The sequence below is a fragment of the Peromyscus leucopus genome, chromosome 15 (genome assembly GCF_004664715.2).
Source record: "Peromyscus leucopus breed LL Stock chromosome 15, UCI_PerLeu_2.1, whole genome shotgun sequence".
In the NCBI taxonomy this organism is placed as follows: domain Eukaryota; kingdom Metazoa; phylum Chordata; class Mammalia; order Rodentia; family Cricetidae; genus Peromyscus; species Peromyscus leucopus.
Window position 1 is genome coordinate 45,141 of NC_051076.1, and position 18,129 is coordinate 63,269.

General features: G+C 37.3%; 1 protein-coding gene across 3 annotated transcripts in view; it reads right to left on the reverse strand.

Moving 5' to 3' along the window:
• The window catches only part of LOC114708345 (cotranscriptional regulator FAM172A-like), a 149,915-nt gene that overhangs the window by 2,567 nt on the left and 129,219 nt on the right, over positions 1–18,129 (reverse strand). For 2 of the 3 annotated variants that reach the window (XM_037211079.1, XM_037211081.1), the window contains one exon: positions 6,711–6,776. In XM_037211079.1, the coding sequence (XP_037066974.1) occupies positions 6,711–6,776 (66 nt within the window). Of the gene's footprint in view, positions 1–223; positions 1,484–6,710; positions 6,777–18,129 lie in introns of those variants that run through there. The other variant, XM_037211080.1, reaches the window with a different exon arrangement.

An 18,129-nucleotide genomic window follows, 5' to 3' on the forward strand; every position in this document is an offset into this window, starting at 1 on the left:
TAATAAATGAAATGTTTCTTGAACATACACACAATGAGAAAACAACTAATGGCTACTACAAATTATTGAATGTGTATTACAAAATTATTAAAAAAACTTAAATTAGAAGATAGTCAAGAACATCTAGCAATCACATATTCAGTAGAAAGCAACATAAGACAGTAATTTAAATATAAAAACACATGAAAAAGAATAATTAAAATATGCATTCATACATTTTATTATATACTTAGTATTGTATTACCATCTAAAACTAAAATAACTAGTTTTTAAAAGCTTCCTGTAGTTCAGATATTATCCAACTGCTCTTTTCACCCACATTTACTCACAATCCATTTGAGGAGTCACTACCATAATAATCATCAATAAATTAAGAAATTACATTTAAACAAACAAGTTATAGCTTATATTGCATGTAGTCTATAATTCTAAAACTGAAGCATATAGCACCTATAATAGAAAATGGAAAACCCATAGCTACTTAAATACAATAGTCAAAACAGTGTAAATAGTCAGATTGCATACATGGGCACACACAACAGTAACCTGTACATTCTGACAGCTTATCTATGTATCAGTTACTAATGCATTACTAATAAACAGGTGCTCAGCTAGATTTCAAAAATACAAGAAATATCAAGGAATGCCAATTTCTGAACCTTTTATGACATGTACAGCAAGCTCTGTGCTGGTCTACACAGTAATGTCTGGTACTCAGAATGGAAGCCATATACAACCAGGCTGAAACCAGAACTGACAACTAGGAATGTGTCCTCCACCCACAACCACACACATAAGTGATCAATCTCTTGCTCATACTGCACCAGCTCGTCACTCCAGCAACAATGTATCTTCATACACTTATCAAAGTTAGAACAACACACACATTCTATTCCACAAAATGTTGGAATTCAATGCAAAATTTAAAAATCTAAATTTTCCCAGTCATTCACAATGCACAGGAATAGAAAAATAAACCTACTTTACTTTTAAAGCAATATTGATCTCATTACCTAATTCTGCTATTTGTGTAAACAGAACACAAAAAGCAACTGAATTAGTAGGAATAGCATGGGTTGAGTTTAAGAGTGGTTACTAGTGCTCAGCAAAGCCTTTCGTGTCTACAATTAACATCTCAAACATTTCACCATGAGTTCTCTAGTCCCTTTCACTGTCTTCTTCTGCTTCATAACACATATGGCAATCAAACACAATGCATTCATTTATTCATAGATAGATAGATAGATAGATAGATAGACAGACAGACAGTCAAATAGATGATAGATGTGTGTGCGCGCACGCGCGTGCGTGTGTGTACTCATTCATCCTCTGCTCTCTCCACTACAATGTAATCCTAAGAAATAATATTTTATAATTTATATTCAGCTACATTCTCAGTCTAGAACAGGGTCTAGCATCTTATAGGTACTCAGTAAATAAAGAACAAACTTTTGAAATATGGAATCTTACTATTGGTGATGTCCTTTAGATGCAAAAAATTTAAAAAATTCAGAGTATTAATATCTATAATACACAAAAAACTAAAGAAATTCTAAATATAACGTAACAATAAAATTTTAAAATGGACTAGAGATCCAAATAAAGAGTTCTCAAAAAAAGACATTAAAAATGACTGATAAATATTTTTAAATGTGTTAAATATCAATAGCCATCAGGGACATGCAAATTAAAACTATTGTCAATTCTATCTCATGCCAGTCAGAATGGTTATTATTAAGAAAGCAAATATCAACAAATGCTGTAAAGGATGTGGTCAACAATACTTATTCACTGTCAGTTGGAATTCAAACCAGTACAGCCACACTGGAAGTTAAAAAAAAAAAAGCTAGAAATAGAACTAACATATGACCAAGCTATAACAGTCCTGGGCATGTAGTTAAAAGAATTCTATATCCTACTACATGGTGGGATGCTTGCTCACCATGCTAGTGCTGTCCTATTCACAACAGCTAGGAAATGGAATCGGCCTAGAATAATTAAAATATGGTATGTATACACAATGGAATTTTATTCACCTCTAAAGAAAAATAAGATTTGTAGGTAAATGGATAGAACTGGAAAAAATATATACAGAGTGAGACAACCCAGGCATAGAAGGACAATGCCACACGTTCTCTCTCATATGGAGATCCTAGCATTGATCTTTAGATTATGTTTTTAAATACCTTAGAAATAAGAAAACTAGACAAGGACAACAGAACAGGGGATTCCTTAAGGGAGGAAGGGACAGCAGAACATAAATGATGAAGCAGAAGAAGAGAGGGAGCATCAGAGAGTGGGAATGTTTTGGCAGGGGAAGGGCGGAGGATGGTGGAGATGATAGGGTAAGGGAGCAAAATTAAACAAAGGGAAAGGGATAGGAAAACCCACATGGAAATAACTTTTAATTAGTGTATAAAGGCTTATAATATTTTTGAAAGAACTAGAAGGAGATGCTCTGCATAGTCACATAATGTCTATAAAAGCCCAGGGTTGTTAAACAAAATTGCCAGTGACAGATGTGAAATACTTCCTTATGAATTATTGGTCAGGAAAGTCCTTGGAGACTCTGAAAACCATACAGGTTCCTCTTAGTTATCCACAAGAACTAATTAATAATGCCCTATCGCTGAAGACAGGACACAACACTCATTACAAAACGGACTGACCAAGAAAGAAATGAACTGGAAGCTTCTTCCCTGCTGCCTAGCTTTCAGAATCCTGAAAGGCACTGTGAAAGCTCCTGGGGAGGAAATGGCATTAACCATCCTAACCAGATAGGAGCCCTACGAACTCTAGTGCTGACCTTCTAGGCAAGATATGTCCACCGGTGCAATGGCGACACATCTGTTATTGGAATGACCAACTAGTCTCTGATTGGATCTGGGGTCTCCTCCACAGGAGGAGATTCATGCCCAATAATTCATAAAGACGGAGGCTGGGAGGGTCTGAGGCCTTGGAGGATGGGGAGGCACTTACTATTGTTGTGTAGCTATACTGGCATGGCCTCCTACTGCCTTATAACTACGTATACCCTCAGACAAATACCATTCTCCACCTTAATCAGAGAAGCTTCTCTTTGCAATGAATGGCAGTGAATGCATAAACTCATAGATGCTCTAGGTTTGAGAATAAGTGGCAGCTGATTGCTCAGCCCTAAACAGAGTATTGGTGCCACCCTATCTAAGTTTCAGGAAACATTGCAGAGGTGAAACAGGAATATACGAGCCAGAAGGCAAGTTTGAAATACTATCTTCTGAAAATGACACAGTCACAGCAATCATGCCGTCTCCTCTGATCCTACACAAGTCTGGACATGTGAATTAATCATGTACATGGGGTGGAGGTTCATGGTGCCCTATTCCTACCTACAGAAGCATTTAATACTGGTGGACTGTGGAGAGAGGCAGCCATTGTCTGCAGCTGTAGACCCCCAGGTGAGCCCACCAGGATCTAATGGAAAGTTCCAAGCTGACAGTCACAAAGAAGCCCTTGATAAACCAAGTTCCCCAACAGTACAATTGTCATGCTTGTCTGAGGTAGGGTCTTGTGTAGCTAGACTGGCCTCAAGCTTGCCACAGAATAGAAGACAACCCTGAACTCTTTCTTAATCCCCCTGACTCCAACTCCATGTGCAAGGATAATAAAAAGTTACCACCACCCCCAGATCTCAATCAACATTTTAAGCAATGGAAAATTACTCCTTTGAATTCCAGCATAATGTGTTTATAACTAGAGGAACAATTATTTTTGAAAAAAAAAAAACAAACAAACTATAATTCAACTCAAGATGAAGGAGGCCATGAATAAACTTAAGCAGTTGGAAAGCTGATTGAAAATGTGTGAAATTCAAAGTAGAAAAGACAACAATGAAGACAAAGCACAGAGAAATGCTAGTAATGAAATGGCAAGAGTGATATGTGAGCGAGTCAATGGGCAGCACTGACCACACTGAAGCAGAAAACTGACTCTGAACATGATAAATGTGTTTGCTCTGTGTAAGTTAGTGCTAATTTATATAGCAAAGTACCTACACGAATAAAATAGTTTTTCCTCACTATCTCAACAGTTTGGAAATGACTACAACAAGGATGTTTATCTGCAAACACTGGCAAGCAACTGAGCTAAGCCTTTTAAAAACAAAACACAAAAGCCAATTCCAATACACTTGAATTTTCATGCCCCCAGACCAGTGAGGCTACACTGAATAATTTTTAGTGTTTAGCAATTCACTGAGGAATTGTTAAACAACAAACAGTGGTGTTTCACTTAAACAAGGTGAAATTTTTATAGAGAAGTCATTAAGGTAACATACAACTCTAACAGCCTACATGGTGTGGAGATGCCGCAAGTGAGAACATTCTCTGCTTATTATCCTATGCTTGAGCAGAACATAAGCATGATCGTGACACTGACTGTTAATCACGTGTTTCCCAAAATGCTGCCACATTATGTAACGTGACCATGTAGAAAAGACAGCATTTTTTAATTTACAAAGGGAAAATTATTAAGCAAAAATGAACACAGTGCTAATTTCATGTCTTATATAACATTAATTTCTCTAAACTTATTTAATTTGTACACTAAATTTAAAATGAGAATTTCAAATTTATAAAACAAAGTTCTCTAATTTCATGTTTTCTTTATAGAAAAATTAATGAAGTTCCATCATAAAACACTCTCGATAACAAAGGCAATTGTGATTTGTGCTTTAAATCTAAAGACCAAAGTATGATTAAAGGTTTCCAAAGAGCCAGAAATATTACAGTCAAAGGAAAAAATATCAATGGTAACAATGGATTAAATTAACACTGTCTAAATGTGCTTCTTCAGAAACTGAATCAAGTGATACAATTTTACTTTAACTTCCACAAATAACAAATGTATACAGGTTGTTTGCTTGCTTACTTTGAGACTCACCATGTAGCCTCAGCAGGCCTGGAACTCAATATGAAGACCAGGCTGTCCTCGAACTCATCTACCCACTAAGTTCTAGGACTAAAGGCATGTGCCGTGGTAGGCAACTTCCATGTACAGTTTCTACAGAATAAGAAAGTACGCCTGACGTTGAGAATTCTGACTCTCCACAGGATAGCCATACTGACTGTCACAAAGATGCTAAAATTTAGGCTTCCATGCTTTTCTAAAAGAAGCTGTTTCAAACTAGAACAAGATATGGCTTATCTATGGCATGCAATAATATTTTCTTTATTATTACAAGTACCAAGAGTGTTTACAACTTAAAGAGCTAACTTCAATAAGCACTTACTGAGTTGAGTGAATCAAAGAATGAATAACATTATTATTGATCACTAGAGGTTATATTTAGAAAATTAAATAAAAATAGTTTTTAGTAGGACTATGCAATAAAAAATGAGAATCTAAACATTTAAGATATATTCAAACTCCCTAATAACATGACCCAAGATATCTAAAAATCCTGTGTGAAAGTTCACAGAAATTACCTATGTGCAAAGGTTTATATATTAAATAAGTCAATTTCATTGTCATCTGGACTCTTAAATCATAAAATGAAAGAGTTGTCAGGAAGAGCAAAATTTATCTGATCTACTCCAATCAACATTTTACATGTATGATGACCACTTCTTCATTTTAAAAGCTTAGCACTTCATGATGTAAACTAAAAATACATATATGCATGCAATAAGAATTAGGAAAAAGGGACCCATATATTAAAAAAAAAAGAAGGGTCTGCATGTATTGGAGTATCTGGAGGGAGGAAAAGGAAGAGAGCAATGCTGTAATTAGATTATAAACTCAAAAAAAGATAGAAGTTCTGTTTAGAATTTGAGTCTAAGAACAGATTCCAAACTTTTTCTTCCTTTTGGTTGTTTGAGACAGAGGTTTTTTGTATAGGCCTGTTTGTCATGGGACTAGCTCTCTAGACCAGGCTAGCCTTGAACTCACAAAGATCTACCTGTCTACCTCCCCAGTGCTGGGATAAAAGATGTGAGCCACCAGTGCCCAACTTAAAATTTTGTAATTCCAAAAGAAAAGGTGCAAAATTCCTCAGTCCTCTAATAAAGAAGAAAGAAGCAGTATTGAAAAACAGGACTGACTTTGGGAATGCAGAGAAAAAGACACATTTTTGTGGAAATAAGGGCTGAAGAGATGTCTCAGTGGTAAGAGCAGCACTGGTGGCTGTCCCAGACAGCCAGGGTTTGATCCCTAGACCTACACATAGTTACAACTGTCCAAACTCCAGCTCCAGGGAATCGAATGCTCTCTTCTGGCCTGTGCGGGCACCAGGAATGCAGGTGGTGCACAAAAATATATGCAGGCAAGACCCTCATTAAAATATAAAATTGAGAAAGAAATTAAATGAAAACAAGTTTCAAAGAATCAAACAATACTTAAGGAGTTAATGAATACCTATTACAATGTGAAGCACACTGATTTATATGAAACAAATAAAAACATTCAGGTGGAAGAAGACAAGGTGAAAGAGAACCCTCTCTGTCATCATGTTAAAAACAGACTGGAAATCATCACTGTTCATTGTTTACATTGATAGCATTACTTTGTAAGAACTAGTACAGAAGAGTAAGGTTACCTACAGGCAGTGAATTGCCAGCAGCAACACAGGAGCACATTTAATCTACAACAAAAATTTTCTCCTAGATTGAAAACCATTTTACATGGAAAAAAGCATTTTATTTGGGATAAATACTTTTGAAAATTGAACTTACTGGAATAGAGATTTTTTGCAAATTGCAGTCCTTTTCCAGGAGCTCATAGACATATTTTGTGATGATCTAAGGAAGAAATAAATAAAATATTAAGATTCAATATCATCCACTATCAAGATACATTTGTTTTGATAAACTATTGAAAGTTATTGCTCTAAGTAATTATCTCTTCAAATTTTCTCCTTTGAAAGTTCTGGTATCACACAGACTCTTCCTAAGCAGTGGAATGTGCTACTTTCTGCTGCTATGTGGATGGCTATGAAGGGTTAGAATGAGTTTTACAAATTCACAGAAAACACATAAGACTTTCTCCTTGGGAAATGAATATTCTGCAGCTTTGAAGTGTTTTTAGAAACTGTTCCTCCTACAATTTCTCCATAGGTGTTATAGCTAATGTAATTTCTCAAGGGATTGGAATCTTCACACCCATTTGAGCAAGAAAGAAAAGTATATGAGAAGTATTATGAGCAGAAAAGGAAAATCAATCCAATCAATGCTGTGTTTATGAGAGTCAAGAAACATGGTCTCTACAAAGATGTCTACATCCCAACTCCTGAACATTTGCATGTGTTAGGTTACATGGTAACAGACCTGCACATATATTGTTGTTAAGGACCTTGAGAAAAAGATTTACTGGGATTAACGAGGTGAGTCAAATCAAATCATTTATGTTCTTAAAAGTGGAAAGTTAAAGAAGTATGATGTGTTGCAGATATGACAGGTAGGAAGGACTCAACTGGATTGGCTGGGTTTGAAAGTTAAGAAGAGCACAGGCCAAGAGCTATGTCCTCTGAGGACCTGTAGTTGGCAGCCTATACAAACATGAGAGTTCAGTGTCATCCATGCCAATAACACAAAAACAGGACACCAATTCTTCCCAGCCTAAAACTGACTATCCTTCCCTTCATTTCACTCTGGTGCAGCTCCTACTGGACTTCTGACCCACAGAATTACAGGATAATAAATTTGTATTGCTTCTAGCCATGAAACTAATGATAATTTGTTAGAGCAGCAATATGAAATATATGATTTATTTGGTAGGCAATAAACAAGGATAGGTAGGCCTGAAATAGGGGCAAATATTTAATAGGCAGTTTGAATGGTCATTGTAAGAGTGTTTCTTTCTCCTGAAGACATCTGTAGTTCCTTTAGTCAAAATACCTCACATACTAATTTCAGTGGCAACCTATGTCAATTGTTCTGAAACAAAATGAGTTTTTTTAAATAACATTAAGATGTTGATTGCTTTGGTGTCATATTCATTAATCTAAAACAGATTCTTTAGCCCACTTTCTTTAACAAAGTTAAAAGTCTTATGTACATACATACATTCATTTTATCTCAGAAATAGTTCCATAGATGTGAAAAAATGACTGGTAACAGTCATTTCAAAACCTATAACACATTAAACTAAACTATCTAGTTACTAGTCTAATCATATCTCTTTACTTAACATGATAGCTAATACTATGTTCCCTATAATTTCACTGGAAGACAGTGACAATATACACTCTAGAGAACATCAAAAACATCTAAATTCAGACTTAAAAGCATATATGAAGCACTAATACAATGGCCTATCACTTCAAGAGAAATGACTTAAATGAGATTAACTAAAATTACTGGTTTGACACTCCTGAAATCTTTAGCATATTGTAATACATAAAGGGACAACAAAATAAATTAAATCTGCATGCAAATATCTGAGACATAATTTGAGAAAAGTTAAGATTTTTGATAATTAAACCTTATATCAATATAAACTATAGAACCAGAAATAATTCTTTATTTTGATATTATAATTCAAATATTCTAAATTTGCTTATATTTGGCCTCTAAGACAAGTGTCTACTCTGGAACTTATACTATATCAAACCACATAATAAAACCATGTATCTAATAAGAGAGAAATACTGCCTGTAATGGACAGTTTTGGTTGTCAGCTTGAATCCATGTGAAATCAACTAAAACCCAAGCTGCTAGCAACCTCTATGAGGGATTTTCTCCATACTCTCTGTGAGGGTCCATACTCTCTGGCAGCACACATAAAAGGCTGTGGCAGAAGGAAACTGCTGTATGCCCACTTTCCCTCACTCTTGTTGGCACGTTTGTCTTTCCTGTTGCTGTGGTTAATATTAAATACTTCGTCTTCAGAATGACAATGTAACCGATGACCACCAGCTCTCCAGGAATCCTCCATGACTCCAGCACCTGATTGAGACTGCTGAAGCATCTGTCGTTGAGAAGTGAACACCTCCCCGATTCTCTGCTGTTCCACTGTTGTTATCCTATAAGGTAGTCCAATAAGTCCTCTGTCCTACACACATTCATTCTACCGGCTCTAACCATCTAGGAAACCCTAATACACTACCTCGCTTGCCCACTTTCCTTTGCTCACTACTTCCTGTCTTCACAAGTATAGGAAGACTGTCCTCTTACTCTAGGTGCCCTCTCAGAGACAGACCACATGGCAACCATTTAAGGACACAGTTTCTCAGCACAATTCCCTCTGAACATGACGGAGGACCATTACTTAACACACTAGTCTAACAATATTCCTGTCTGTTACATTAGTCAGTCCTGGGACAATGTGATGGAGCTTCAGCCATCTTTGAATATTAAGGATATTTTAAGGTGAGAAATGAGTTTTCCTCTGTGTCCATTCTCTCTACATTGTTGGGCAGAGAGAAACATTTCCAGTTTGAAAACACCTTTTCTACTTGCTCAATCAAGGAATTGGAAGGAAGCATTCAGGATGCACTCATTGTTTTCCAGATTACATAGGATTGTAGTCTGCGGTTTAAAAAAAATGAAAAGATTCATTTTAAAAAGATGAAGTACTGTTAGAATGTTGTTGAGGTTTGAATATTACCTGGAAACTATGTCTAACGGTGGGAAGAAAGGGATTAAGAGACTAAACATACTCTAAACTTGTATCTTCTTTCTAATAATTGGTGGAATATCCAGTTTCCACCTAGCACATAAAGAGTCAAAAGTAGTTACTTGGGACCTCAGAAACAAATACTGAACAAACTGAAAGCCATCAACATTCTTGGCTCCAACAGAGACTGGGGACATAGGACAACACACAGCTTCCCTGAGCACTGGACAGAAGGGCAGGCAGCGGAGGAGAACAGACCTACTGAGACAAAGGCCCAGCAGAGATCTTGCACGGCAGCAGGAGCAGAGCGGAAACATCTTTGAAACTCTAATGGGCTCATTTCTAGGGCCTCTATCTGGATTTCAAAGTTAAGAATAGGCTCAATTGACCTAAAAGTGGGGATGGCAAACTTGGGTTACCTCAAGAAACCCTGGACACCGTGTACTTAGACATAAGTCTTTCTGATTCTCCTGGGAGAGAGGAGTCGCGAATTTTAAATATTCTCCAGCTTTCTAACTTTCTTAATAAGACATAATTTCAAAAGAAACTGTTTTAGCAGAGCCTCTCTGGTCTGTAAGGACATGCCTAACCTGTATCCCTTAAAGAACTAAAAGACGACCATGGACATAAAGATATGAGAGGAAAGAGGCCAAAACCTCACCTCAGACAACCCAATGGTAGCCAACAGGTCTGAGCCACGACAATTTGTTTTGATAGTGGACTTGATCAGATTTAGAGTCACCTAGGAACCAGACCTCTGGAGGTGTCGGGGAGGGGGTTTCTAGAGAGTTTTAATTGAAGTTAGAACATCTGTGCTAAATACAGAAAGCACATTCCATGGGCTAATGTCGCAGACTGAATAAAAGGAGAAAACAAGCTGAGTGCCAGCTCCTACCTCTCCTGCTTCCTGACTAGAGACACAACGTGACCAGCCTCACACCACCGTTCCCACGGCTACAGCTGCTCTCATTGTCCGTCCACAGCTTTGCTGAGATGTACTGTACCTTCACATAGTGAAGCAAAGGGAACCTCTCCTTTCTTAAGTTACTTTTGAAAGGTTTAAAACAGAGCACTGAAAAAATAATACAACTGCTTACCTCCTACCTAGAGAAATACAAAGCCTCATTATTAATCAATCAACCTCAATACGTAATATTGGACTTTTAACAACAAAATTATCAGGCATACTAAAAGCCAACAAGCACCGTAACAGAACAAAAAGAAAACAAACATGAACTATCCAGTCTGAAGATAGAACCAGGATAAGAACTGACTCAATCTTGACATGGATGCTAGAATTATCAAGCTGAGAGTTAAAAACAACTGTAAGCAGTATACTAATACCTTTGCTAGAAAAACGAGACACCACAGGAGAAGAAATGGATAGTGTAAGAAGACACACACAAACAAGGAAAGGTAGAACAGTGGCTATAAATGAAGCGAACGCCTTCAATGAGGTCTTAGCAAACTGATTACAACCAACTAGTGATCTTAAAGATATGTCAATGGAAACTTAATTTTAAATATGGGGGGGGCAAAATATCACATAATTTTGGGGAAAAAGCAAAAGGTGAAACTTTTCCAAAATGATAAGGAACAACTTGAAGAAATAAAGAGCAATAACTCACAGAAATTTATGACACACATAATAGATCCAGAGAGTACACAGACCACAAGACAGACAAATGCAAAAAAAAAAAAAAGCTATACCCAGTCTTTGCATACAGTGTACAAAACAAAAAATGGAATTTTAAAAACATCCTGGGGGTGGAGTGTGAGGCCATTTTAACTACAAAAGCCAAACAAGAAATAGGAACAAGGTGGAACACACAGTACTTAAAAGTAGAAATTGTCCATGAAAAATCCTGAACCCTGTAAAATTATTCTGAAAACTGAGAGAGAAATAAAGACTTTTATTACAAATAAATAAATAATTCAGAGGGGGCAAAAACCCAGTAATGTCAGAAGTTTGGATCTACGCAAACTGTACCTGAGAAGCAAGATATGAATGTAAAACAAAATATTTTTATTTCTTATTCTTATCAAACAGGTAAGAGCTTGTTAAAGATGTCTCCAATAATGCTGGAGAGACAGCTCAGTGGTTCCAGCACTTCCCTCAAAGGGACACATGCTTGGTTCCCAGCACCTATGTCTGGTGGTTCCTAATTTCCTGCAATTTGAGCTCTAAGGATGTAGACACCAACACTGATGCCCTTCCCTCCAAAAGCAGCACTGAAATCACTCTACCAGGTCATAATTAAGACTGGGGCGAGGTAAGGGAAACAGCTGTGAATAAGACTCTAAAAAGGGACCTTTCCCTGTTTGGAGTCTGGGGTTGAAGAACAATGAAGTAAACTAGGTTTGATTGATTCACAGCAATATCAATTTTATTAGATAATCTTATTAACTATGTGAAACCAGAACTGTATTGGGCTCGTTATAAAATAGTAACTTTGGTGCAAACGATAAAACACTGACATCAGTCTTGCAGCCATCAAACACATCTCCTAGGGAAGATTCCTAAATGCTAAGAAAATCCTGACACTGGGATAAAAGTGGATGAGTTGAATCAAAGAGAAAATTCCAAAAATTTAAATGTGTTCACGAAATGCAATATTTTCTGCAAAGAAAATCACAGAAATCTAACTCAATAGATGACCTGAGTTCAGAAAATGTGGAATAAGGAATTCTAAGGAAAAATTTTAAAACATTTAAAAATAACTTTGAAGCATTTTAGAAACAATTCAAAATATTTATGTCAACATCAAATGAAATCAATTTAATTGATCACATAGCTATCAAAATCAAGTTTAGCATGGAGTTTTATTATATGTGAAGTTAACATTTTAGAAAACAGCCTTTACTCTAACACACTTTATTAAAATATGTATCTGGAAGATCAATCTTCACTGGATTTATAACCATCTAGGGGTCAGAGCTCTGGGTGTCCAGGTTTACAAATGACCAAGTGAGAAGGGAAGACACAAGCTCAACACAGGGTGTGTCATCCTGTGAGACTGGAGCCCAGGCTAAATAACAGGGACAAGCACCAGATGAGGCCACACTTCTCACTGGTCACCACAGCTGTGAGTAGACAACCTCCTGACACAGTATGCAGGACATGGCTCTACCGCCCAACCCTCCCTTCTGTGATGAACTGTATCCCTTACATAGACTCAAAATGAAGCTTTCTTCCCTGAAAGCTCCCTCGTGATCACAGCCATGAGAAAAGTAACTAATACATTACTCATTTAGTAATACTCAGACACTCTTATTCAGTTATGTACATATGAAAATATCAGTCTATCTAAGTAAAGATTACTTTTAGAGTTATATAGCATTTTAAAATCTTATGTAACATTTTTAAAGAGTGACATTCATCTTGTCTATAACAGAAAACACACAATTGGTAGGAGATCCAGGTGTGAGTAATGACTTGATGTAGAACATGTTTATCTTCAAAACAGTAGGTTAGAAATACTCACAAAATTTAATTTTTACCTTCAGTACCAAAGAATTTATGGTTCAATCAAATCAGTTTTAGTATTACAGCAGAATAATATACTATTTTCAAAAGTACTAAAAGTTAAACAGATAAATATTCTCCATACTGAACTTCTTATAAATTAATTAATTTTGAAAAAAGTATGGGAAAGTTAATAATTGTTGTAGCATAAATTAACTTCTAAATCAAATAATCATTCTTTAAACACACACACACACACACACACACACACACACACACACACAATGACTAGTGAGCTTTCCTTTCTATTTTCCCTAATTTTATGTTTTAGATACGTCTTTTATAAATCACATGTATAAATTTTATATTGTTACTTTTGGTTTCTATTGCCAAGCTTACTCTAATGTATTATAATTATTGAACTGGATTTTATTTTGTACCTTTTTTTGAGTTCCATTTTTGATGCTGTTTGGGGGACACTGTTTGTTTTTTCCTCCTAACAATGTTCCCTAGGCTGTACTCAAACTCCTGCACTTGGATCATCCTTTTACCCCAGCCTATAGAGTGCCTGTAGAAACAGAACTAGTCAGTCATATCTGGGTTTCTCTACTGTCTGACAGTTAAATTTTCTTTATTCCTGCCTTTCTGGTTCAAACATTATACATTTTCAAACTGTTCTCTAGTGGCAAGCTTATAATTTTAGAATGACTATTTACATGTAACTTCTAACATCTATGTCTTTATTGTCATTTTAGAATTTTGGCAAAATTGTATATTATGTTTTATTTATTGGGTATACATGTATGTATGTTTGTATATAGATACATGCTTACCCAAAGTGCATGCATGGAGGTCAGAGGATAACTTACAGGAGTCAGTTCTCTCCTTTCCACGTGAGTGCCGAGGACTGAACTCAGTTCACTAGGGTTGGGAGCAAGTGGCTTGACTCACTGAGACACACTAGTGACCCACTGTTCACATTTTACATGGCAAAGTGATGTGGCCTAAGGGGAACACTCCTCCGCTGCTGGTGGGAGTGTGAACTTGTACAGCCTCTTTGGAAATCAGTGTGGTGGTTCCTCAGAAAGATGGGAATTCAGCTACCTCAAGATCCAGATATGCCACTCTTGGGCATATACACAAAGGACACTTCATCCTACCAGAGAGACTCTTGTTCAACAATGTTCATTGTTGATTTGTTGATAATAGCAAGGAATTGGAAACAACCAACATATTGTTCAATAAATGAATGGACAATAAAATATGGTACATGTATACAATGGAGTATTACTCAGCAATTTAAAAAAATGAAATCACGCAGGTAAATGGATGGAACCAGGAAAATATCATCCTGAATGAGCTATTCCAGACCCCCCACACACACACACATACAGAAAGACAAGCATGGTATGTACTCACTTATATATGGATATTAGCTGTTAAGTCAATGATAACCAAGCTACAATCCATAGAACCACAGAGGTTAGGTATGGAATAAGGGACTAGGGTAGACAGGTAGATCTCCATAAGAATGGGAACTAGAAAAATACTTATGGATGGGGGGGGGGCTGGAACAGGAGAATCAAGTGAGAGATGGAGGAAAGAGGGAGACAAGGGTGGGAATATGGGGAGAGATAGCTAAGGGCATCTGAGAGATGGTATGGAAGCCTAATAGATTAGAAACTTCATAAAATATATACATATATGAAGGTAATCTAAATGAAATTGCCAATAATGAGGGAGATACAGCCGCAAATGGCCATCTCTTGGCACGAGATGAAACTTCCAGTACCAGGATTCAGTTATATTTAATTGAAATATTGGCCAATGAGGGTCCCAGGAGAACCCCCAAACATCCCAGGCTGTTGCCAAGACTACAGATTGATCTTCACAAACTAACAGCAAGACCCCATGCTGAAAACAACAACTACACAACTCATTGAACATGCTGAAGTCAAACAGATGTCTGTACAACCACCACTTGTATGTTCTAGCAACTTTGGTATAGGACAGTAAAATGATAGCAAAGCAGAAACAGAAACACCAGCCCAGCCACAGACTCTTTCATTCACAATGATAGTGCCTGCAAGATATACTAGTCCAACGCATAAACTTGTGAGAGTGACTACCCAATATCTGGTTAAATTTAAGCCTCACTCCACAAGATGAACCCATTAAAATCACTGCTTGGGTGACCAAGAACCTAAACCTAGATAGCCCATAGACCTATGGTAAAACCAAATACTACTGTTCTCAAACAAACAAAACAAAGAACAAAAAGATCAACCAAACAAAAACAAAAAAACAAGCAAGCAAACGAATAGACAAAAAAAAGTAGCAAAATAATGACCCCTAAGGACGTTCTGCTGTACTCATAGATCAGTACCTTGCTCAGCCATCATCAGAGAAGCCTCCTCATACAGCAGGCGGGAACAAATACAGAGACCCACAGCCAGAGATCCACAGCCAGACATTATGCAGATAGTGAAAGACCGTGAAACACTCAGCCCTAATTAGAATGTCCTCATCAAGTCCCTCCCCTCAGAGCTCAGGAAACCCCATGGGAGAGGAGGCAGAAACAGTGTAAGAGTCAAAGGGGACGGAGGACACTAAGCAAACAAGACCCTCTAAATGACCAGGACTGGCGCACACATGAACTCGAGAGACTGAGGCAGTGTGCACAGGGCCTGCACCACATGGAAGCCCCGAATTGAAAAGAGAAGTGGACACATGGCCCCACCCTAACCCAAAAGCTATCTCAAATTAATAACCACTTGCAGAGAAAATTCAGTTTCCTCCAAGGACGTCTCACCATGGAAATGCGTTAGGAACAGGCTGCATGCTCAGCAGTAGGTGAGAACAGAAAATGAACTCAATGGAAAACTTAGTTTGTAAATTCTGAAATACTCAGGTGTAATTTTGTTTCTTGATACTATTTCACTCTGATGTTAATTGATAAACTACTGTGTCAGGTAAGAACTATGTGCAATTCAACATTCCTTGCATTTGAGTATGTCTCACATGAGGTACCTTAAGTTACATTTTTCCTTGTTTTCAGAACTGCTTCTTACTTGGGGGCTACTTTTTTCTTTTCACTGAGACAATTCCTAAGTGATTACATGATTTTGATAAGATGTCTTACAACTGCAGGTAGATGTTTGTTTCTAGCCTTCCAAGGACATACTTCTCAAGCATTACTTCTAAAGCCAAGTTGTCACCAACTTTGGGAACTACTCTGCATGTAAGTGCTAATGCAATAGAACCCCTCATTGACCTCATGCAGTTCCCTGTATGAATGCTGAGGACTGAAGAAATACTTTGCCTATAGTGTATCTTGTAGACTGAAAAGATGATGAGGAAACTACTCACGTAGGCTCTCCATTAGTTAATGAATTATTTATTTATTTATTTATTTATTTATTTATTTATTTATTTATTTATTTATTTATTACATATACAGTGTTCTGCCTGCATGTATCCCTACAGGTCAGAAGAGGGCACCAGATCTCATTACAAATGGTTGTGAGCCACCATATGGGTGCTGAGAATTGAACTCAGGACCTCTGGAAGAGCAGCCAGTGGTCTTAACCCTGAGCCATCTCTCCAGCCCTAGTTAATGAATTCTTAAAACTAGTACTGTAATATTACAACAATGTTTTGTGAAAATTTTATAAACTTCTACAGTGTGGTATGCATTACTTTTCTGAGGCAAACAAAAGGTGTATTTCTCAAGGTTCTGCTGCTTCTTCAGCAGCATTTGATGGAAGATATTTTATATATTTGTATTAGATGAAAAATAAGCCATATTAGTGTTTTGTTGGCTATTTTGAGTGTATGTTTGGAAAAATGTTTAATACCTTCTTTAAATTTTAGAATTTCCAAGCTGATTCTCAGTTGACTATGATCCTGCTTATACTGGTTTCACAGAAGAATTTTTTAAAATTTAGTGTGTTTATAATTTGATACATATACACAATGTTGTATTTGATTTTATTCATCACACTCCCCCACATCAACCACCATCGCTTGTCCCCCTGCCACGTAATATCCACATTTTAAATATATTTTATACACTGTGTGCATTGTGGGCTGACAACATGCTCCTGGTGAAAAACCAGTCACAGCAGGGAGCATGGTCAATTTATCAGAGACCACACGCTTGCAAAAATCCGTCTCTCCACTGAGGCCATCAACTACCAACAGCTCATCAGTCAGTGGTAGGACCCTGTGTTCCAGTGCTGACTGGCTAGATCTCGTACAAACGACCATAACTGCTGAGTGTTGACAACAGGAGCCCTGTCATGTCCAGAAGACACTGTCTCACTCAGTTTCTCCCCAACCTTGGCTCGTAACAACCTTCCACCTCTTTTGTCTGGTAGTCACTGAGTTTTTCACTTAATAATGTCCATAAGCTTTCATGTTCTATAGAAACCTGCTGTGGGATGTTGTTCTGTGTGTTGTGAATATGTGTTGCTCTGATTGATTGACAAATAAAACACTGACTGGCCAGTAGCCAGGAAGGAAGTGTAGGTGGGGCTAGCAGAAAAGGAGAATGCTGGGAAGAGGAAGGCTGAGTCAGGAGTCACCAGCCAGACACAGAGGAAGCAAGATGACAAGGCATAACTGAGAAAAGGTACAAAGCCATGTGGCTAAACAAAGATGTGAAGTATGAATTAATTTAAGTGTAAGAGCTAGTCAGTAATGAACCTGAGCAAATGGCCGAGGAGTTATAATTAACATAAGCCTCTGTGTGTTTATTTGGGACTAAGCAGCTTTGGGACACAAGTGGGAGAGATCTGTCCCAATCGCCAGCCAGCCAGGACACAGGAAATTTTCTGGCTACATTTGGTATACAAACTTGGGGCTCTTGAATTTCCATATGGACTAAAAGAGTTTTAAAAAGGCTTCTAAACGCACAATAATGGAGCCAAAAACAGCTTTCTACTTCATATTTCATGTGGGTCAAGATATAGAGATGCCAAGGTACAGAGACACCATGAAGTGCAGACTTGAGCTACAGTATGGTAGGTTCACAGCATATGGGCTTGAGTGCAGCATGGCGGATTCCTGCC